General features: G+C 30.0%; 2 protein-coding genes across 4 annotated transcripts; both read left to right on the forward strand.

Annotated features, from left to right (window-relative positions):
• The first annotated feature begins 4,125 nt into the window (after positions 1–4,125).
• LOC100817429 (methanol O-anthraniloyltransferase) lies at positions 4,126–7,809 on the forward strand. The gene is made up of 2 exons (XM_003516455.5): positions 4,126–4,712; positions 6,846–7,809. Exons 1-2 carry the CDS (start codon positions 4,272–4,274, stop codon positions 7,761–7,763), a joined length of 1,359 nt encoding a protein of 452 aa, XP_003516503.1. The 5' UTR covers positions 4,126–4,271; the 3' UTR covers positions 7,764–7,809.
• Positions 7,810–13,288: 5,479 nt separating this feature from the next.
• LOC100818685 (rop guanine nucleotide exchange factor 14) lies at positions 13,289–21,620 on the forward strand. Of its 3 annotated transcripts, none has more exons than XM_006573431.4 (8): positions 13,310–13,461; positions 14,688–14,937; positions 18,646–19,032; positions 19,275–19,429; positions 19,519–19,593; positions 19,685–19,957; positions 20,248–20,598; positions 21,145–21,620. In XM_006573431.4, exons 2-8 carry the CDS (start codon positions 14,862–14,864, stop codon positions 21,517–21,519), a joined length of 1,692 nt encoding a protein of 563 aa, XP_006573494.1. In that variant the 5' UTR covers positions 13,310–13,461; positions 14,688–14,861; the 3' UTR covers positions 21,520–21,620. The 3 variants fall into 3 exon arrangements, with proteins under 3 accessions (XP_025984283.1, XP_006573494.1, XP_003517093.1); XM_003517045.5 differs by having other exon boundaries at positions 13,312–13,461; positions 14,753–14,937; XM_026128498.2 differs by lacking the exon at positions 14,688–14,937 and having other exon boundaries at positions 13,289–13,461.
• Positions 21,621–23,056: the final 1,436 nt, after the last annotated feature.

Genomic DNA, 23,056 nt, shown 5'->3' on the forward strand with positions numbered 1-23,056 from the left:
TATAAGAACCGTGGAAGCAAGATTTTGAAGGCAAAAATTGTGGTGATGATGAAATCAGGAGTAATATCAGATTTTTTATTTTAAAAAAAATTTAAGGTTTTCACGAAAACTAATACCATGTAAGAAGATAAAATATATAAATATTTTTATTTTAAATAATTAATATATTTAAAATATCATGACGTGAGAGAGAGGGGCAATTATTTGGTATATCTAAATCAAAGAAACGTGAAAAAGCAACATTTAGAAGCCAAAATTGGGTAGTGTATGAAAAAAAAAGGCAACGTGTGGATCCACAAAAAAAACGAAGGTGTGAATGTGTTTGTGTGTGAGAGTGAGAGAGAAAGAGACAAGCAGTTATTAGGTGTATATATATAAGAAACGTGAAAAGAAAGATTTAGAAGGCAAAAATTGTAGTGATGAAAACAGGAGTAATATAAGATTTATTATTTTTTACAAATTTAAGGTTTTCAGAAAAACTAAGGCCATGGAAGAAGAAAAAGGTATATATATAAATATTTTCAGTTTAAATTTATATATTTAAAATATCATAAAGATATATATCCTTTATATTTATATATATATGTAAAACAAACAAAAAACATTCGAAGAAAAAACAAAATTCTTAACCCCGTGTAGAGTTACTAATTAACAGTCCATGAAAAAGACCTTGGTGGCAGAGAGCATTTTTCTCTAGGTGGTTGCTTAGGATTATGAATCTGCTTTCCCTATTCAGAATCCAACACTTGTAATAATGCATTAATCTCCGGATGGGATTATGGTGCCAATATTGTTGCCACATCTTTGGATGAGAAGGTTTCTTTGGGAGGTGACGAAAATCACTAGTGAAGAGGAGTTTCATCCATGATGTAATTAACATCGATATCATTTATTGCTTCCATTTAGTTTTATATTGTGCTTTATGCTTGATACCCACCTTGTATAAATATATAAATAGGTCTGTTTTCTAGTGGGAGATCATGACCTAGTTTTAATCAGTTCCTAGCTTATGTATTAGGGGAACTTCTTAATTAATTAAGACAATTAAGTATTATTTTTAGACTTGAATTTTTTTCAATAATATTTTAATAAATAATTTATAAAATTACATTTATTTACAGTCGAAAACCTTATTTTACCTACGATTCATGCTCCAATTTTTTCTTGTATATTATTATCTTTCTAGTTTCAATGCTGTTGATACGTAAAAAATTCATTTTATTGTGATAAAGTAGTAAAAAATTCACATTGTACTTATTTTTCGAATAAAATCGTAAAAATTGAATGATTTTAGTTTTTTCTTTAACTTTTTATACGAAGTTGAAAAATCTTTTACGACTTTAAAATCATTTTATTTATTTTTAACGACTTTAAACTCCTTTTAATTTCTAGCATTTTTGTTTCAATATTTTTAACAATATTAAGAAATAATATAAACTTAAAATTTATCAACTAATATGAAATTCTTTTAAAATATTTTTTAATTAGTTTTTATATTTATCATTAAGTAAATTAATAATTTCATATAATATTATTAATTAATTTTATTTGATAAAATTATTTTAATATTAATAACAAAAAATAATTTATTAATAAAAGTGTTGTTAAAATAAAACAATATAATACATTAATATAAAATGAATAATACAAATTAAACACAAACATAAAATTGAAAAGTAAAAATAATATCAGCCGATAACTTGTTTGCATAGATAATTATTATGATTATGTCCTTTAGTTCCACACAATAAGTATTTTTAGGCTTATTTAGGATTAATTCGTTCATCTCATTATGCATGCATCCAGTGGCTGATCTTTTTGCTGTGTCTCGTCATTTCGAAGGATTAGACATACACTATAAACTTTGCTTCAAAGTATTTCTTAGGCATATTTAGGATTGAGGTCATTTAGCTTCTAAATAAATGAAATGTTTCTGATAAATTTTGTAAATATTTTTCAACTTGTATCCAGGGTCTACAAACAAATATATGTAGTACTTTTTATTTTTTATTTAAGTTTATGTGTATTGATTTCATTATTTTTATAATTTTTTAAAAAATAATGATTTTAATATCAGTAACAAAAATATAGAAAATACTATATAAAAATATATTAAATAAAAAAATAAACAAAAACATGTAAAATATATTAAATAAAAAATATAGAAATATTAAATAAACAATAAGTTAAAATTAATTTATAGTTGTTCAAAATTAATTTAAAATTTTAAAAAAATTAATACGACTTTGAAGTGAATAAATGTTTTACGGCTTCAAATAAATAATTAAAAAATAAAATGACTTTAAAGTTGCAAATTTTTTTACCACTTCATATAAAATATTTAAAAAAAAAATTGAAGTCGTTCAGTTTTCACGACTTCAGTGAAAAAATAAAGCAAAGTCGTAAAATTTTTATGATTTTATAATTAGAAATCGTAAAAAATCCTGGAACTTACCTTTATATTGGTACTAATTCAAAATTCACTCCTATTTGATAAATTCCAAAAGAAATGGTCCCCTTTTAGTCATTCTCTTTGTTGTGGGTTAAATAAATCAACCAAACCAATTGTACATGTAGCAAGTTAAATGGCGTGTGATGCACACGGTTTAATTATATAAAAAATGTGATTATCATTTTTTTAATGCTTTATTTAGAACTTGATCATGACTGCAAGGTGAACCGTGTGAAATCTAATCCAGATCCGAGGATATACGTATATGCTTTTGCCTTGTTAGATTATGTTTCAATTTGGAAGAGATTTTGCCTAGGAGCAATGAACCAGATGGACAAACGATAATGTAATGCTCCCCACACAACCGAAATTACGATAGTATCAGTCATAGTTTTATGTGATGTAAAGATTTTCTGAATTACAGCATCGCGATAGCAACCATAATTTAAAATCATGTTTCTAACAGTCCCTTAAACTGAGAAAAGTTAACCATTTCATACTGATGTAATTAACATCGTCATTTTTTCCACTTCAAACAATCAGCCCACACGTCAAAGAAAAATTCACATCGAAAAAAACAAATGATTTATTGTTTCCACCTCATTTTTCAACCTTGACAAATATTCAAATGACAAGGATTCGCCGTCTTCCTAACCAGATTACTTGCCGTAGGGATTCTATCTTGCACCGACCTTCAAACAAACGCCTGACTGAACCTTTAATGGCACACATCCCAGCCACTCATTTAATTTTCAGTCATATGTTTGATTCCATTACATTTCTGAAATCTAGTTACAAATTAATCATATAACTTTTAAGATAATTTTATAAAAATTAAAAAACTTACCTAAAAGATATAATTCGAGAAATTAGATATTATTTTAAAATTATTTTATACTATTAATCAATAAAAAACTTTTTTTTTCCTCATAAAAGTTTAAGTTAGATCTAGATGTTAGTAATTTTTGGGTGTTATATATATATATATATATATATATATATATATATATATATATATATATATATCACATAATTAAATGAGGTAGGACCATTATATAATTAACCAATATATTAAAGTGTTCTAATCAATATAAAAATATGATTAAGGACATATATATCATGAAAGATTCTTATATATAGAGCAAGCATACAGTTTCGTTCTTCTTTTTATCTGGTGAGAAGAAGAGAAAAATTCATATTAAGAAAAGAGCCTTCTACATTTGAAAGATCATAAAAATCAATCTTTTGATCAATATCATCATTTCATTATCTAGGTGTGCTTCCGCAACTAATTTTTATCATGATTTTTTAGTACGAAAATATAAGAAGGTTTTATTCATCTTTGTATATTATTTCTCTTTACATGAATAGAAAACATGTGATTAGAATTGATGATTATCTATTAAAATCAAAATAGGCTGATTAATTAAATTCCAACATTTGGAATTGAATCCCAACACTAGAAACTTAATTAGAATGCTTGTAAAAAATATTTACAAATCATCTAATAACAAATCGTGTTACATGCATCATGCATGTTGAGAAAAAAGCCTTGGACCACTCTCGGACTCGGACCACCCTATGGTGACAAACCTAACTTTCCTATGGACCTGCCTATATATATACTGACCTTGCAGTTTTGAACATCGACGTTTTGGAATGAGTAATAACTATAGTTGTACGATGTAAGCCATTTATTTTAAGACCTTATCCTTATACTCTATATAATATGGACTAAGGGAATCTTCATTCCAAGGAAGAGCAAAAGCTAGCACACACGTACAAGAAGAGCTATCTTTAGTCCTCACTTAAAATTCCTATGATGTCGTCAAGAACAAGTTTTTCCGTGGTGCATGGTGAGCCTGAACTGGTGGTGCCAGCAGGACCAACTCCGCGAGAATTAAAGAACCTCTCTGACATAGATGACCAAGAAGGGTTACGTTTTCAGCATCAGGTAATAATGTTCTACCAAAAGAGTCATGTTATGGAAGGAAAACACCCTGCTACGGTTATAAAATATGGTTTGGCTGAAGCACTTGTACACTATTACCCACTAGCTGGTAGGTTGAGAGAATGGCCTAATAGAAAGTTAACAGTGGATTGCAGTGGTGAGGGCATTTTGTTCGTTGAAGCTGAGGCTCATGTTTCACTCAAGGAGCTAGGCAATTCCATTCTGCCACCATGCCCCCACATGAAGGAACTCCTCCTTGATGTTCCTGGATCACAAGGCATTCTCGGATGCCCTCTGCTGTTGTTTCAGGTAATTAAAGCATAAGCACGTCTCCATATTTTTTTGTGGTGTTATAGGTGTGAAATATTTATGCAGAAATTTTGTAAACAATGAATCTCTTTTGATGAATCTGTTTCTTATCTTTGATGGAATCTTTTTTTTTAATCACGTTTTTTATGTTTTTTTGTCAACCTGACTAAAATTTCAAATTTTACTTAAACAATCTAAGTCCAATTCTCCTTTAATCAAACAAGCTGTCTCCATGTACTCCATAAAAGATACCTCTGAGTTTAAACACACCACTAATTAAATAACGATTAGATAAAATCATTCTAAAAATGAAAACAAATGTTGGTTCAGGTAAAGCACTTAATTAAGCATGCCTTCATATTTATTTTGTCATGGTATAACATGTGAAGTATCTATTGATTTTATACATAACTAATTATTGTCAAAAAACTTAATTTATCATCTTTAATTGAATCTTTCTTTTTAATCATATTTTTCTGTCTATCAAAATTGAAGTCAAGATTTTGCTTAAAATATCTAAACCCAATTCCCTTGAAGCAAGTATCCATGTATTCCATAGAAGATACCTTTAAGTTTAAACATACCACTAAATAATGATTAGATAAAATCATAGTAATTAAAAAATGAAAACAACTGTTGGTTCAAGTAAAAGTAAAATATTTAAGCATACCTTAATTTTTTTATAATATAAATGTGAAGTATCTATTGATATTATGGATATCTAATTTTTGTCGAAGAACTTTTTAATGAAAATTTCTTTTTAATTACATTTTTTCTATCTACTAAACTTAAACTTGAGATTTTATTTAAATAATTCAAGTCCAATTTCCCTTTAACCAAACAAGCTAGTCTCTATGTATTCCATAAAAAATACCTTTGAGTTTAAACTCACTGCTAAATAATAACTAGATGAAAATCTTTCTAAAAATGAAGGTAGGTGTTGTAACATTCCTTACTGTTGACATTTATTAGCTCACACTTTACTTCACACAACTTCCTTTGTCAGTGGATTAAAACCTTCCACCGGTCAAAATCTTCTATAGAATCTCATTTCGTGACTTCAAATCAACAATCATCTATGTTGCTTTTAGGATTATTGATTATTTCTACAAACCAACACAAGATTTTTCAATGTGTTTTATCCTTACTCGTATGTTTTTTGGAGAATTTTTCAAAAATTCACTCATCCAATAATTTTTCTAAGTCAAACACTTAACTGTAGAGTTCTTAAGTGATAATCTAAAAAAAAAATATATCTTATTAATATAAGTAATACCAATTAATTCATTTAAATTATCTTCAATTATATAATCTCATGCCTATATAATATTTAAATCTCTATCATGTATGATTTGATCGAAATGTTATAATTATTGGTTTAGATAAAACACTTTACCACTTATCTATATTTTCTTTTGTCGTGTTATAGGTATGAAAAAATTACTCATTTATAAATAATTAATTTTTATTGAAAATCTAGTTCATTATCTATAAATCTAGTTCATTTATTACTCAGTTGTTGGTGCATATACATACACGTTAATTTCTTTGGTCACGAAAATCTAGTTCATTATCAACGTAACGACAGTCTCTCACCGTACATGCCAGACAATCCGTAACAGACCTCTCAGGCACTTTATGCGTGTGTGGGTGTGTGGACACTGTCAGAATAAAAAGCACTGGTTACAATATATATACGCAGTTGGGAAACTTCATTCTTAAACCGTTACTTACATTATAGATGTTAACGCCTACCTTAAAACGAAACCTTGAAAGTTCTATGAACTACATAATGTCAGATTATTAAGAAAGTAGATATTTAGATAAATACTTGATTCGTTGCAATTAATTGCAAAGTATTACTGTGTCTTTACAACAATCATAATTACATGTAACTGGTAATTTGTGACCAAATCGCCTAGTTCCTTAATAGAATCCTCATCTCTTTTCTTGATCGGGTTAAAAGAAAACTACGTTGTAATTTAGTACACTAAAAATATAACTAATTAGTTCCTTATATATTCATCAATATATATTTTCCATGAACCATGCTTGAAACAGAAACGTTGGTTTGCTAACACAGCACAAAGAACACACTATCATTGAATTTGTTCACATATGATGTTTGTGTAGGTAACCCGTCTAACATGTGGAGGATTTGCTTTCGCCGCACGCATGAACCACACAATCTGCGACTCACTCGGGCTAGTTCAATTTCTCACCATGGTTGGTGAGATTGCAAGAGGTGTTTCTATATCACAGTTCCCTGTGTGGCAAAGAGAACTATTCAATGCAAGAGACCCACCAAGAATCACTTATGCACACCACGAATATGATGAAACCAAACATTGCAGCAACAAAGATACAATGGACTTTGACCAAATGGCCCACGAGTCATTTTTCTTCGGCCCAAAAGAGATTGCAACCCTTAGGAGTCACCTTCCTCAGCACCTAAGAAAATGCTCAACTTTTGAGATACTATCTGCTTGCTTGTGGAAATGTCGCACCAAAGCACTTGGGCTGGAGCCCAATGAGATAGTGGGCTTATCTCCCTTTATTACTGCTCGTGGCAAAGTGGGCCTACATGTGCCCAATGGGTACTATGGCAATGCCTTTGCCTTTCCAATGGCGCTTTCTAAGGCTGGACTTTTGTGCCAAAGCCCATTGGAATATGCATTGGGTTTGATAAAAAAGGCAAAGGCCCAAATGGGTCTAGAATATGTGAAATCAGTGGCGGATCTTATGGTTCTCAAGGGTCGGCCCAAATACAAAACAAAAGAAAATTACCTTATTGGGGATACTACCCATGTGGGGTTCTATGATGTGGATTTTGGGTGGGGGAGTCCTATCTATGGAGGGCCTGCAGGGGCTATACCTTTTGTTAGCTTCTATGGACGGTTTAGAAACAATGAAGGTGAGGATGGGGTTGTTGTGCCAATTTTGTTGCCACACCATGTCATGAAGAGGTTTCTCTTTGAGCTGGTGAAGATCACAAGTGAGGTACCTGTAGGTTTGTCTTACAACAAAATAACAAATAGGTCCATGTTGTAACACTGCTGTTATGATAAAGGAAGAGTACTAGCAGTACACTTTAAAATGTTCTTAAGAGTCTAGTTAGATTTTAAATAAGTAACATTTTAAACAATAGAAATGTGAATAAAATAAGAGTTTATATTTCTATTGTTAGTAAAAAGATTTATACTATTAATCCATTAGAAATCATAATATAATAGACATAATTTTTAAGATAATTATTATAAATATTAATACAGTTATCATGTATAATGTTTTTATATTATACATTTTACTATTTTTTTGTAATAACACTTGAGTTTTTAATTAGAAACATTAAAATTTAAAATATTTTATATTTAATTATCGTGCAAAGCATGGTACTGTACTGATGTAATTTGTAGAAGAATTATCATTTCCCTGTGCTTTCTTGTCACGGGAGAGACAACCAACCTATGATGGAATCGCGTTGCCTTTAGACGCTATGTGCATGTGAAGCATTTGCTTTTTTCAAAAACCTTTGAAATTGATACGATTTAGGTATTGAGGCATGTGAACTTGACTATATATATATATATATATATATATATATATATATATATATATATATATATATATAATGGTACCAAGCTCTCATGTATGAATTTTTCCCCCTAAAAGAAAGTCAAAGGAAGTTGGCCGAATTCTAAATGCTGCACGTTTGTGTCAATGTGAAGTTAGGCAGGTTTAATTTGTGTCGATGTGCATAGGAAATGCTAGCATATGCTAAGTGTTGCAGAGTGCTCAAAGCTTTTTCACTTGGTTGAAAGAGAAATGCCAACACTCTTTTAAATAAATCCTCTATTGATAGAAATTTTTTTGAAACACAAATTTTGGTAAGTCTTACTTTGTATTTAATGAGTCTCTTTTATTTTTATAGTTTTAATAAATTTTATCCAATAGAAAATTGTGTATTAGAAAGAGTGTGTTACTACTTACTAGCACTCCTCAAGATAAAAGACTTTGTAAAAAAATGAGAAAAAAAATAGGATTTAAGTTAATATTTGTTTAATTTCTTTCTGGCAGTGGATCATATTTCTATTTTTACACCTAACAATAATAAATATTTTTTTTTTATAAAACTCATTATTTATTAAAGAATTATTAAAAAAATTGATATTTAAACTATTGTGCAAAAGAAAAGAAAAAAATCTGACCTCCCCTTTCATACATATTTGCATCCGTCCTTGCCACAACTTACTGACAAATTTCTTATGAATATGATACCTTAGTATTTGAGAGCTGAGAGCTTTGATGCAACTATTGGTAAATGCCAATACACTTTCTATGATTTGTGAACTTAAAATAGACAGTAAGAGAAAACATAACATAAGTATAATAACACTAGAAATTTTAGCATGGAATACCTCAAATCCTCAATATATATGATCAATAAGGAAAACCTATAGGACCCATAAACTATACTTAATAACTAAAATGGAAATGCATAAAAAACAATAATAATGTGTTTTCAAATTGCAGATAAAACCCTCACAAATTGCTCTATATTAGTATTCTAACTCACATAATATTTGTACCATGGTGGGTTTTTTTTTTTGACTGAATTGTACCATGGTGTTTTATCTTCACAAAGTACAGCCGATTAAACATCAGAGTAAATTTTGAGGTTAAACGGTAAATGTTTTCAAGTAATAACGCATGGATAAAAAGGTTTTTCCTTGGTTGTACAAATGACTATTGCCCATATTTTATGCCCCTGCACCGAAACATCAAAATTCAAGAAGAGGCACCATATATAATCCCCATGTTCTTCTATCAGTTTTATCCCAAGCACAAGGATAGTACACAGCAAAATGGAGACAAAATGTAGTGGTGGTGGGGTTGCCAATTATATGATATACAGTAGGGCATGCAATTAACATCAAAATCCAACAAGAGGCACCGAAACTTAAGCTTTTTGTTTCTTAGCATAGCAAATGTGTGATGATAGGTATAGGAGCAGCAAAGGCAAGCTACTTTGGTGCCACTTACAAAAGGAAACAAATTAGATACAGCCACTTCATAATCGATCCCCATATTCCTAACAGCTAGCTGCACGCAATAGAATAGATGTTGGCCTTGCTTCCTATAATTTCTACTTAGTGGTCCTTACTAGTTAGGAAATTTTAAGTTTTGTAAAATTCTAGTTAGGAAATTTTATCTAGTACAATTTCTTTTTATTTTTATTTTTTCTAGAAATAAAAATATATAAACTTCAAGAGAATGCTAGTATTTATATTATCAAGATATTTTGTACCGAACATTGCCGACAACTTATACCAAAATAATTATGCATCACTCATTCTCAATCTCAATTTTTTTTATCATCATATTATTATAAAATATTCAATATCAAAATTCTTTTTTGTTAAAAATTATAAACATATATAAAATAAATATTTTTTTAACATAATTTATTTTGTATTCAAAATTAAACTACACCATTAATTAAGTACAATTTGTACCCTGTTGGTTGCAGCTGCTGCTGCATACTAGCTTATACCACACTTTGGTGAATAGTACAATGAGAGTATGGACAAATTAGGAGACAGGAACCCTAAGTGCCGGCGATTTTCATGGAACTGAAATGGGGGAATTAACTGACAATAAGGGCATAGGCCTGCAGGTGCATCTCTAATGTTCATGGCACATAGGCTTTGACAAATGACAACTATCCATACTAATATACCATGTGTTAAGTTTGAATTCTGAACTTTTTTTTAACTGTTTAGATTCATTGCCAGTGTTTTTATATCAGAACAGTAATGATGTTAATTTTTCAAAATTAACATTAGTGTTAATTTCATAACGTCTAGTTCCATTTCTTACACGTGAATCTAGCTTGTTTGTTTAGTTATATATTGAATGGATCCTAAAGTCAAAAACTTGAATCAGGCACGTGAACTTCTTAAAAAAGAAATCCTTGAATTGGTTTGAAACTTCTTAGACAATAACTATTATTTATCAATGTATTCTATAAATTATTTGATGTAAAAATAGTTATAGTTTTTTTTTTTTTACACAGCAAAAGCAAGAATTATTGAAAACAGGTTGGGCTATACCACAAGAATGGGCCTAACACCAAACCGAAACGAACTTAGAAGCATAATGCTATTATGCCAAACATATAGCCCTCCCATGATAATCGTTCCCACAGATTCCTCCCAAATACAAAAGTAGAGTTATAGTTAACTTATTTATTTAGTGACTGACTCAATTTAGCGTATTTAAATATGGTGGTTACATATATTAACATCCGGTTCAATAACTCAATTTAGTGTGAAATGATTTACAATAACTCAAGTATTATATTCAACTAATTGAAAAATATATGCTGAGAGAGATCAAATACTTAATGAATCTTCAAAAAAAAAAAAAAAAGCCAAACATGAAGATGAAGATGTTAATATGTTCAATTGCTCACAAGAACAAATGAACAACACTTACATAGTTACATGCTTGTTTAGGAAGCAAGAACAAGGAAGGAAGCATAGAGAAGAGAGGAAATAAATTAGTTAGTTTTCTTCCTTCTACCATTTGGTACTTTAGTTTTTGTATATTTTTCTCATTTATTAGGGATATTTGTGTCAACCAAATAAAGAAAAAAAGTTTTAACTTTCTTTTTTATCAAATAATTTTAAAAAATTGTCACTTCTTAATTTTTTTTCCTTTGTTTTCAATTACTCCCCTAAACCAGACACATAATTAGTTAAGTAGAGAACGTGAGTGTTGTACATCCTTTAGTATAAAATACTAGTTAAAAATTATTTCCCTATACCAAACACATAATTAGTTCTCATTTTTTTTTCATAATTAATTTAATACACGAATCAATTAAACAAAGTTTCCATCACAAAATAAATTAGTGTTAATTTAGACATTTTTCTAAACTTTATAGAAGGGAGAGTATGATTAGGTAGAAAAGTTAAAATTAAGAATCTTTAAGAGGATTGCATTGTATCCAAACTTGCTCGTCTCAAATGTGCCAATGCTAATGCATACAATTACAAAGTCTTTTTCAATTTCCATTCACCCTTCCAAAATTCATTACAAATGGTAATAAGAAAATAAGAAATGAAAAATCATTAATTGTACCCAAAAATTACCACAAAAATATAAGAGATATTAATACAAAATACAAAGTAAAACAAAAGTACTAAAGCTATAAAATTCCTACAAATTCTACTCATGTTTGAACCACTTCAGAAAAAAAAAGGTTTGAACCACTCAAATGACTTTTTTTTTTACAGAACTCGAATGACTTTGTAATTCACTATAATTATAGCACAAACGCATATTTATCAGTTCATAAAAAAAAAAAGCATATTTATCAGTTAACAATAGAAATTACCTCGTCTAGTAAATACAGACAAGAGAAAAAGGTTTTATGCAAAGACATTTGTCAACATCCCGTATGCATATATAACTTTTGTCACAACAACTTCCTTATTAAAACATACTAACTCAAAATATTTATTTACTAGAAGGATCCACCCATGACCCACCATCCTTTAGCCATGATTAGAGGAATCTCAAGGCAGAGAGGAAGAAAAATATTGTCATCATTGGAACAACCCCAACAAGAACAGTAAAAGTATAGTTTTTCTTACAGAAAATCAGATTATTCCATAGATTTCATTTCTCGATGGAAGGCATGATCTTATTCTTATTTTCCCATTTTTCAATTGAAAATTATATTATTATGTGTCCATGGTAAAAAGGATATATTATATTTTACTAACTTCTAATTTCACATTTTTTCTCATTTATCCTTTAATATCCTTTATCACTGAATTTTGTCATCACAATAGTCTTACTGTATTTTAGTAAAATTGTCTTTTGTTAAAAATACTTATAATATATATAAAGAAAAAGGTAAGAAAATACAAAATATTTAAAATGTTTCTGGCATATGTAAGTTAATATTTTTTTTTCTCAGTAAGTTAATTTTTCTAATTTTAGTTTTCATAAGTTTTATTTATTTGTAGTTCTTATAAGTTTTTATTTTTTAATTTTAATTTCTTTAAATTTTTTTATAATTTTCATAAATTCACACTTACAAGAACCAATGCTGTAAAAATATAAAATTACTGAAATTAAAAATGAATAAAATATCTTATAATGATTAAAACAAAAAAAATACAAATTTATCTAAATTAAAAACTAACAATTTTTTTTACAGGAACCAAATAAAAAAATACAAACAGTTACAAAAAAAATATAATATATTTAAGCGAATAGAAAACTATTGGAAAGTAAAATATGATGTACCCTAAAAAACCAGTACAAAAAGTGCATTTAGCTGTAATAATGCAATAATTAGTGACCCCTGAGTGAACAAGTTCAATTTGAAAATTGAAATGAAAAGCTTGATTATGAAAACATGATTTCCAACTTAAGGATGATATTAATAGATAGGGCTCACAATCCTTGGCCCCCACTTCTACAACTTATTGATCCACAATCTAAACCGTCGAAAGAGAACCGGGCCCCACTTCATTCAACGGCCCAAAATAGTTACTCTCTCTCTCTGCTATTAAACACACACACACACTCTCCATTTCCATTGCTAGATTCTCTCTCCAACTCCAATTAACCTCACTCTCCTTCTTCTCATTCTCTCTCACTCCCTGTACGGTGCCATTGCTCTTTGCTTATGCTCGCCATCGCCATTCACCAAACAACAATGCTATCCCAGGTACGTTAACGTTTCCATTATAGGAACCTGTTCTGTTTCCACTCTCAACACATGTTAGAACCAAAATTAAATTTCCTTCTTTTTTTTTTCTTCCTTAATTTTTAAACTCACCTTTCTTCTTTTGATTGGATCTTCCTCAATCCCACTTTTGTTAATAAAAACGTTTTTTTTAAGCAAATCTTTATGCAGAATCAGGGTATCATCTGCGTGACCCATGTTTTTACTTTTTGGAAGACCATCCTCTCTTACTTTTTGACCATCTCTTCGTAAAGTTGCTATAAGTAACGCCTTTATCTTCACTCCACCCCATTGCTCTTTTAGTATTATTTCCCCCCCTTATGATTAATTAATTATTAATTCTGATTACTTAGTAATTAAGTAATTATGCTCAACGTGCACATGTTCTTTAATTTCTATGATACTTCGGTTAATCCTTGGGGATCAATTGGTTTAGAAGGAGTAGGGGGTGGATATATATACGTAGCCGATGAATCACATAAAAAAGTTCATTTTCATTTTCTTTATTAGCTTAAATTTATTTAAAATACCTGATAAATGACCAAACTTTGTTAACGTTACTGTTGAAATTTTTGTTTTAAATTTCTATCTTAGTTAAAGAATAACATGTCACCTTACACAACATTATCAACAATGGTATCACGGATCACTTTACTGAGATCACTTTACTTATGACACTGACTTAAAATAAAATATATCATTTACTTAAAAGAATGAAAAAATTTATTTGGAATCCAAAAGAAAATGTATTCATTTATCAAAGATCTTAAATATATATATAATTTTTTTTTTCTGCGGGATTCAAACCAGTTCTGTTCGGATCAAAGATATCATTGCTGCTAAATGTGATTTTTGCTTTTATTGAAAGAGGTATATTGTTAGGGTTTAATGCTATGACAGTGTATAACTTTTTTTCTCATATTATTTATATAATATTCTTCCAATATTTTTTTTATCTCGTTTATCACATTAATTATTTTATTCAAATTTTCTTTTACTGTTTACTGTTTTATCTCTTTTGTTGTAAAACAAATTGTGTAAATTCATGGAATAGTATAGCTTTTGCTTTTGAAATTTTGGGATATTATAGTGGAAGTTATTTCAAGCGTGACTTTGGTAGTACGTCAAATTAAATGCTTAGGAATGGTGGGGGTGACATTGGTGGACCCTGGTGTCCTCAGCATGCATTAATCTCGAAATTTTATCAGGTGTGGGCATAATCTGAGTGTTGAAAATGGCTTAGAATAATGTTTTGGTGGCATTGTTGGTGAAGGACTCAGAGTAAGAGTTATTGAAGCCGCAGTGAGTCAGTGATCTTTCGCTCTAGCCTTTGTCCTCAAACACTGACCGTGGAGTAGTGAAGAGGCAAGAAATTGAAGGGGATGTTGATGATGAGAAAAAGACTAGCATGCTGCACAAGGGAAAGGAAATTTAGCATCGATCATGATGAGCAAGAGAGTAAGTTCATACTAGTCAAACAAACACTCTGTTTATGTGCTTTTTTATTTATTATTATTAATTTAAATTGATTAGGCCCAATAAAAGTTTTAAATTTTTTAATGATTACAACTATAAAATTAAGTAATTAACTTTAACAAATACTAATGTTACTTATTTTTGTTAGTGTCTCAACAATTTTATGAGAGCTAAATTTAAAATTGAAATCTATACCTACTTCTCCCTGCTAGTAATCTCAATTTCATTCACTAATGATATCATACTATATTACTATGTTGGATAATAAAAAATCTCTTTATTACTTCTCTCATTTATTCTTGCCATAGTCTCATAAGTCATCGTGGCTGTTAGTTAGGTTTGACATTGAAAAATTAATTCTGAATTCAGAATTGATTTTGGACACATTTTTATATGTTTGATTGAAGAAAAATTTTAAATTGATTATGGGTCTAAATTGAAGTAATTTTGAGTAGTTTCTGTCTTGGATTCAAAATTTTATAATGAATTTTTCTCTTAACTTATTTTATAATAAACCATTCAAATATAAATCATATCACTTCAAAATTAATTTTACAAAATCAACTCCATTCAAAATTAATTTTTGCAACACATCAAATCCAACAACAGGCACTAAATAGCCATCTTGACGAACTTCACTATTTTCACTGCTACAACATGCCTGTTGCATGAATATGGCTATGTGAAAAACATATCAGGTCCATCTCAAAAAGGAAAAATAAATTTCTTTATTAACTAGTTTTGTCAATTCGATTTTCTTGTTTCGACAAATGAATTATCCTGCCGAGTTGAAAGTTTGGGACTTGGGTCTTTAATTGATTAGACTGTAAAAAAATGTGTGTAAACGATATTCAAAAAAAGGAAGTTCTCTTTACGATAAGTTTTTTTGCTGAGTTCTCTTTACGATAAGTATGGCTTGCCATTGGATCTAAGTAAATGCCGATGTTATAAATATTTGACAGAAAAATTTGTAATTATTTGAAGAATTGATAAATTTACATGTTGATTCGTGTAAAAAACAATAATATGACTAACATACAATAAATTTTGTGAAAGGAAACTTCGTATCATAATTTATGATTTATTTCAACGCTGGACAGAAATACCCATTTTCAGAGTAGGTGGTCATTTTCTGGTTGTTATGGTCATGTGTGTGGACCAACGAAGGGAACTTCCACATTTTCAAATTTTGTATGCTGATCAATTATTGCCACGTTCTTGTTTCAAGCCAAACGATAAACAGTAATATTCACTTTTTGAATTTTGAGCATCAATTATTTATTGTTAATCCTGAAATTTTTGGTCAAGCTCAGCACATTGAGCTTTGAAAAAAATCCAATCTTTTCGTAAAATTTATGAGATAAATAGGACTAACAGGTAGTATAAAACTTGACAAAACGAAGGGGACCAACTGATATTCCTACATTGTTGAGCTTTCTCCATCAGTTAATTTTTTTTCCCTTTTTCTACACAAAATTGGTGGAATCCCACAATTTGAACCATCTGCTTTGTTCCATTATTTAAGATGTGACATGGGTCCTGTTTTTGTTTTGAGCAATTGTGACGGTGTTAGAAAAATGGAATGAATAAATAATGTGAAGAAGTTTTGGGGTTTGATAAAATCACAGAAAATTGTGGTGGTTATCTTTGTCAATCTCAAATCTTAAATCTGAATCTGAACACCTTTGACCAACATGTTGGTTGACCATGGGCCTCACAGGGAGTGTTGTTATTAGTGGTAACTACTAGCTGTGCCACTCTTGTTGATAGGTGCTGACAAATTGAAGTAAATAGGTGCAGAGTGGGGATGAACATTGCACCATTTATTGCCCTACTTTGGTCCTCAAAAATCAAAATATAAAATATTTTATCCAACTATTTAGATGTGATTCATTCTTTTGTGGGGATTCTCTTGCATATCTTTTGAGGCATTTTTGTCCTTGGCTTTTCTTTGCCTTTAATTCGATGCTGCTGATGTTCTATCCTGTCATAGCTCATTGCCTCTGAAGCTTTTCTGTTCTGTTCGAATATTTGCCGTGCAAACCCTGGCTCATTTTGGTGAACACTCTCTTCATCCTTTTTCCAGTTTCTTTAAACTTAAAAGTACGTAATTTTAAAATAAATATTTTTCAAAAAAGTATTTATTCAATAATCAAATAAAATTTATTTTTTAAAATAAGTAAAAATTATTTTTTAAAACTAAAATAGTTTAAACAAACACATTAAAAAAAATAAAAAGTTGTCAATTCTTGTTAAAATGAGTATTTTTTTAACAAATAAAGTTTAAGCTAATCGGTCCATAATTCAAGATATGGATACGATATTACATGCAGATAGGAATATAATAAATGCTGAAAAATTATAGGACCCGACGATGAATATAATAATATATAAAATTAATTAAAAATTAACATCAAAATATTATTTTTTTAGATGATAACATCTATTTTAAATCACGAGAGTCCGCGTTTCAAAAATAAGCATAAACCATTGAAAATATGTAAGAAAATTTTTTCTAATTATTATGCACCCATATTGGTGTTATTCAGCTAGAAAATTTAAATACTTGGAGAAATTTTTCTGCTGCTCATGCAGGCCTATTAAACAGGCTTCAGAAATCCGAATTAAAACTTGTCTCAGTTATCTTATTGAATGATTTGCACAGAAAGCTAGGTGAAACATTTTATTCTCAACTCAAGTTGTATTGCCAAACTCCAAAATGGAAAAATAAATAAACAAAAAAAGGTTCGTTGATGACACTTGCATGTGACGATGTTATTATGCTTCGTTATCCATAATATTAATATAGAATTCAGGACAGATTTTTCTGATGGCTATGCCCTTCTCTTAATGTTATCGCCATGTTGGTGCAAGATCTACCATGAATTTTTAAAGACTCATAAGACAATAATATATAGTGGATAAAGCCTAACAATTTCAAAATTTTCTCAGCACTCAACTTCTCATGTGCTTTAAATATTGTTAGGTTATAAACAAATATATGACTTTTTGGCAAAAATAACATATATTCTAGTCAGCGAATATCTTGCAATAGGTCACATTATTTTGCTATGAGGATCTGCAGTTGCAATGATACTTAACCTTGTGACGAAGGCATAAATTTTTTATACAAACTAGGAAGTTAACGTTATCCGTGACAGAGATACGGTGGAATCTCAATTGTTCATTCTCCGTGATACAATTAATTCTTAACCATTAGAGATAGTTTTTATTTATTTATTTATTTAAATCTGGAGGCTTCTTTGAGTATTTATGAATTACATTTTTAGATGTGTCGAGTGGAGCAACTTGAGAATAACAACAGCAAATAATTTATAATTTTATATGTGTGTAGATATGGAAGAACTGAGAAAAAAAAATTGCCTGATTTACTAAAATATTATCACTAAATAGAAGTTATGTACCAGTACCCAAGTGACAATTTATATTTGGGTTTTAATTGTAAACATGCTGTTTATTCATATGCTACTTTTGGATGTTTGCCTGCATTGCTGATTTGTCAAACGGCAGAGGGAATATATTCTTGCATTATTTTGAAAATGACAGACAGACTACATTTTTTCCTCATGATCATTTGGTTACATGTAAAATGTACTATTGTTAAATTTAAGTATAATAACACCTTTTGAAATCATAGTTTTATGAATGTATAATAATGGAATGTTTCAGGGATTATGACATATAATGGCCTTGAGAGTTGCATGCTGAACAACCAGTCTTACGAAGATGAGAGCAGAACAAGTAGAGGAGATGAATGCATAACAGATTCATTTGATGATGACAACTCCAGCTCTTCATCCAGCAAAGATGCTTTTGGATCATTCTCTTCAAAATGCTTGACAATGAAAAGGGATGATAAAGGACTTGAAGAATGGGAACTCTCAGAAAGTCCTCAACATTTTTGTGTCAAAGAGAAGCCTTATGCTATTCAACATTCAGATATAGAAGCCATGAAGGATAAATTTTCAAAGCTTTTGCTAGGTGAAGATGTTACAGGAGGAACTAAGGGCCTCAGTACAGCTTTGGCACTGTCTAATGCCATCACAAACCTAGCAGGTCTGCTCTAACTCCATTTTACAAATTACAACTATCTGGTTTTGGTTCCTTTAAAAATTACAAGTGATGAAGTTTATCACAGAAAAGGAATGACTTGTAATGCTTTTATGTTACTCTTTTAAACCTTATGTACAATGATAAAATTTCACTTGCAAGAGTAAATGACCATTTCTTATTCATTTCTCTTTTTTCTTCTGGTTTTATTTTTAAGGAATCTAAGTACTTAATGATCACATATGCAGTGACGGTTTTTGGTGAGCTGTGGAAATTGGAACCACTATCTGAAGAAAGGAAGAGAAAATGGCAAAGAGAAATGGACTGGTTATTGTCTCCTACCAACTATATGGTCGAGCTAGTTCCTGCTAAGCAAAGCAGTTCCAATGGTGGCATTTTTGAGGTATTTTTCATTTGAGCTTTGATATAAAAGGATGGACTATTTTAAACATCATATTGCAATAAAATAAGAGAGTCATCTTCTTCAAACAGATAATGACCCCAAAAGCTCGTGCAGACATCCATATGAATCTTCCCGCACTTCAGAAGTTGGACTCTATGCTTATTGTATGTCACATTGCGATCTCTTTTTCCCATCAAAATTTGTAACTTTGTTTCAACTGACCTACTAGGCTACTATGTCATTTTTGGTTGACAGGAAACACTAGATTTGATGATGAATACGGAGTTTTGGTATGCAGAGGGAGGAAGCCAGGCAGAAGGGAGGAGGGACACAAATTCACAGCATAGCAAAAGATGGTGGCTTCCATCACCCCAAGTACCAAAAACTGGTCTTTCTGATACTGAAAGGAAAAGGTTGCTTCATCAGGGTAGGGTGGTACGGCAAGTATTCAAGGCTGCCAAAGCTATCAATGAAAGTGTGTTGCTTGAAATGCCCGTGCCATCTATTATTAAAGATGCACTTGCAAAGGTGATAATTTTGTAATGTTGAATAACTTCATTCAATTAAAACTATGTACATTTTATGATTTTATCCTGAGCAACTTCAATGTAGTTAAGGCATTTAATTGTTGACACTGAATATGAGCTTGAGCTCTTGAACAAGAAAATTGCATCTTTTGATAACTTGACCGTGAGGAACTTTTCATTCTCAGCTTAAGAACTTTACAGAAATCATATTCATAAGGTACACTTTGATAAATTAAATTGTGATCTTCATTGCATCATTACTAAATCAGTAAATCTGTTTCTATGTTGCAGTCTGGAAAGGCAAACCTTGGACAGGAATTGCACAAGGTTTTGATGGCTGAATCAAGCTCTGGAGAAGACATGCTTAAATATCTCAACTTGAAATCTGAACATCTTGTCCTTGAGACTGTTAATAGACTGGAAGCTGCTATATTCTCATGGAAAGAGAGAATTGCAGAACAAGTTAGTGGCAAATCCCCTGTTCGATCCTCATGGTCGCCTTTTGTGAAGGATCCTATGTCAGAGGTTGATAAACTGGAGTTATTATTGGACCGTGCAGAAACACTACTACAGCTTATTAAAATCAGATATCCAAACCTTCCTCAAACTTTTCTGGATGCTACCAAAGTTCAGTATGGCAAGGTGAGTTTTATTGTAATGTATTTCACTAATTATTCTGACTGGAGAAGACACACTAATGGCCTGTCTGATTCCCTTTTCAGTTTTTGGTTTTAAAAACTGTTTTTTAAAACAATTACATACTATCCAGCTATTACTTTCTTGTCTAAAATCTATTATGTTTTGAAAATTGTTTCCAAAACAAGTATTTAAAAAAAAAAAAAACAGAAATAGCTTAGGGATGTTTTCTCATCATCTTCTGTTTTCATCTTGTTCAAACTCTCTCAATTCCACACTCTTTCCCGTGCCTTCAACCACCCTCCACCAACTATTTCAACAACCTTATTTAGTTGTATTTTGAAAATTAAACAGGTTTCAAAAATAGAAATCAAAGTGTCAAACATACCGTAAATCTCTTTGTTTTTGGTTTTATCTGCTTCATTTACCCTCCTGCCTACCCCCAAAAAGCTCAAAAATCCAATTCGTCGAGGCATAAAAATCTGTCATTATTAAAGTAGTGAGATTTCTGGCATACATTCAGTGGTAACGTGGTTTCTTTCGTTTCTGTAGGATATTGGACATTCCATTTTGGAAGCATATTCCAGAGTTCTTGGAAATTTAGCCTTCAGCATAGTGTCTAGAATAGGAGATGTATTGCAGGAGGATTCTTTAAGCAATCCTAATTCACCTGTGTCGATAAATTGCTCTCCTGAGATAAATCTCTCTCAAACTTGGGTGGTCGGTTCACATATCAGGCAGTCCTTACTTGATAAGATCAACAAGGCAGATGGACAATATTGTGATTCTAGCTGCTATACTTCTGATTTAGAACTTTCTTCTATCGATACAAAATCCAGTTCTGTAATAGTTACACCAAACAGGAGTACTGTCTGGTGCATTAGTAGAGAGGCTTGTAAAAGTGTGTCTCCTCAAAATTCTCCTTAGTTTATTAGCTTTTGTTTGGCCACTTTTGTAAATGTTATTGTTATTACTACATGGCATGCTTAGTAAGAAAAGAAGCAAACTGATAGGTTTGCCTTCCATTATATTTTGGTTGCTTTTATAACTAACTATACACAATCTTAATCATATATTGTGGTTTAACTAATCATACATCAATATGTGAGGGATATTTCTCTCACTTGCATACATTATTTCACAAATCTCAACGGTGGAGATGTGAGAAATTGAGTTATGAACCTGGTGTTTAAATTTTCTTACAATCCAACTATTAACGAATCTCGGATCATAATTTTACTAGGATATGTTTGAGTGTATGCGGGAACAAGAGAGGATTTTCGGAGAAGGGAAGGGAAAATAAAATTGAAAGGATGAGAGATTGTAAGGATGTAATATCTGCTAGGATATTCTAACCTATTATTTATTCTATTTTTTATATTATTTTATAAAAAAAGAATTATATTTTATTCCCTATCAAATAAATAAATAAAACATTTTTTTATTTTATAAGAACATATATTTATTTTATTTACCTTAAAATTATTATTTTAATTAATAAAACTATTTCATCTTATTTATTTAATTATAAAAATCTCATTATTTTTTTTAAACTATTTTTATTTTCCAATAAAATTATTTTTAATTTATTTTATGAAAAATAAAGTATTATATTATCTCTAAAGACAATGAATTGCATACTTCAACCCAAACTTTTTTAAACTCTCTTCTATTAATTTTTTCCTTTGTATTAATTGATTGTTATAAGCATTGTAAGTGTTATGATTTGATGTGAAATACTACTATTATTTATATTTTCTGTTTTGGTTTTCTAAATTTTTATCTAACATTTAATGCCTCCTAAACTAAGCCAGAAATAAAAAAATCTCAGCTAATTATTTCTACTCTTACTTTAGAGTTTGTGGATTCCCCCGGACCCAGAAGAAAAAGAAACAAATTGGAATGCTAGATATATGCATCATAGTTCGAAAGCATTTTGATGTTTTTGCAGCAAAATTTGGAAAATCACTAGTATATGAAATAAAAATACGGGAGTACAATAAGCCTACTATTTGGATGGAGTATTCCACCCATTAAGTACAAAATGTATGTTACAGAAAGGATGGATTGATTTATTTAGATGGATAGAAACCTGAGGCAAATTAGTAGAAAAGTTTGCATCCAACTTAACTTTATTGACAAGACATCATACAGTACATACATCTGTATCCAAAATGACTGCAGCATTTGATTTCAGCTTTAATTCTTTTCCAATGTCAACACCTGAAATTCAATAATTCCATTACGTTTGTAGTTTTGGGATTTTGAAAGAAAAAAGATAGAGAAACAAATTTTCTTTATAATAAAAATCAGTATAGCCGCGACTAGTGACACGGTATTTTTTGTGTTTGTGAGATAAAAAGAACAAAAGAAAAAAATATATATATATATATATATATATATATATATATATATATATATATATATATATATATATATATATATATATATATATATATATATA

The sequence above is a fragment of the Glycine max genome, chromosome 1 (assembly GCF_000004515.6).
Source record: "Glycine max cultivar Williams 82 chromosome 1, Glycine_max_v4.0, whole genome shotgun sequence".
Lineage (NCBI taxonomy): Eukaryota > Viridiplantae > Streptophyta > Magnoliopsida > Fabales > Fabaceae > Glycine > Glycine max.

Coding starts and splice junctions, on each gene's coding strand:
- LOC100817429 (XM_003516455.5), top strand. CDS start 4,272: ATGATGTCGTCAAGAACAAGTTTTTCCGTGGTGCATGGTGAGCCTGAA. Junction 4,713..6,845: donor GCCCTCTGCTGTTGTTTCAG/GTAATTAAAGCA, acceptor ATGTTTGTGTAG/GTAACCCGTCTAACATGTGG.
- LOC100818685 (XM_006573431.4), top strand. CDS start 14,862: ATGTTGATGATGAGAAAAAGACTAGCATGCTGCACAAGGGAAAGGAAA. Junction 19,958..20,247: donor TTAAAGATGCACTTGCAAAG/GTGATAATTTTG, acceptor TCTATGTTGCAG/TCTGGAAAGGCAAACCTTGG. Junction 20,599..21,144: donor CCAAAGTTCAGTATGGCAAG/GTGAGTTTTATT, acceptor TCGTTTCTGTAG/GATATTGGACATTCCATTTT.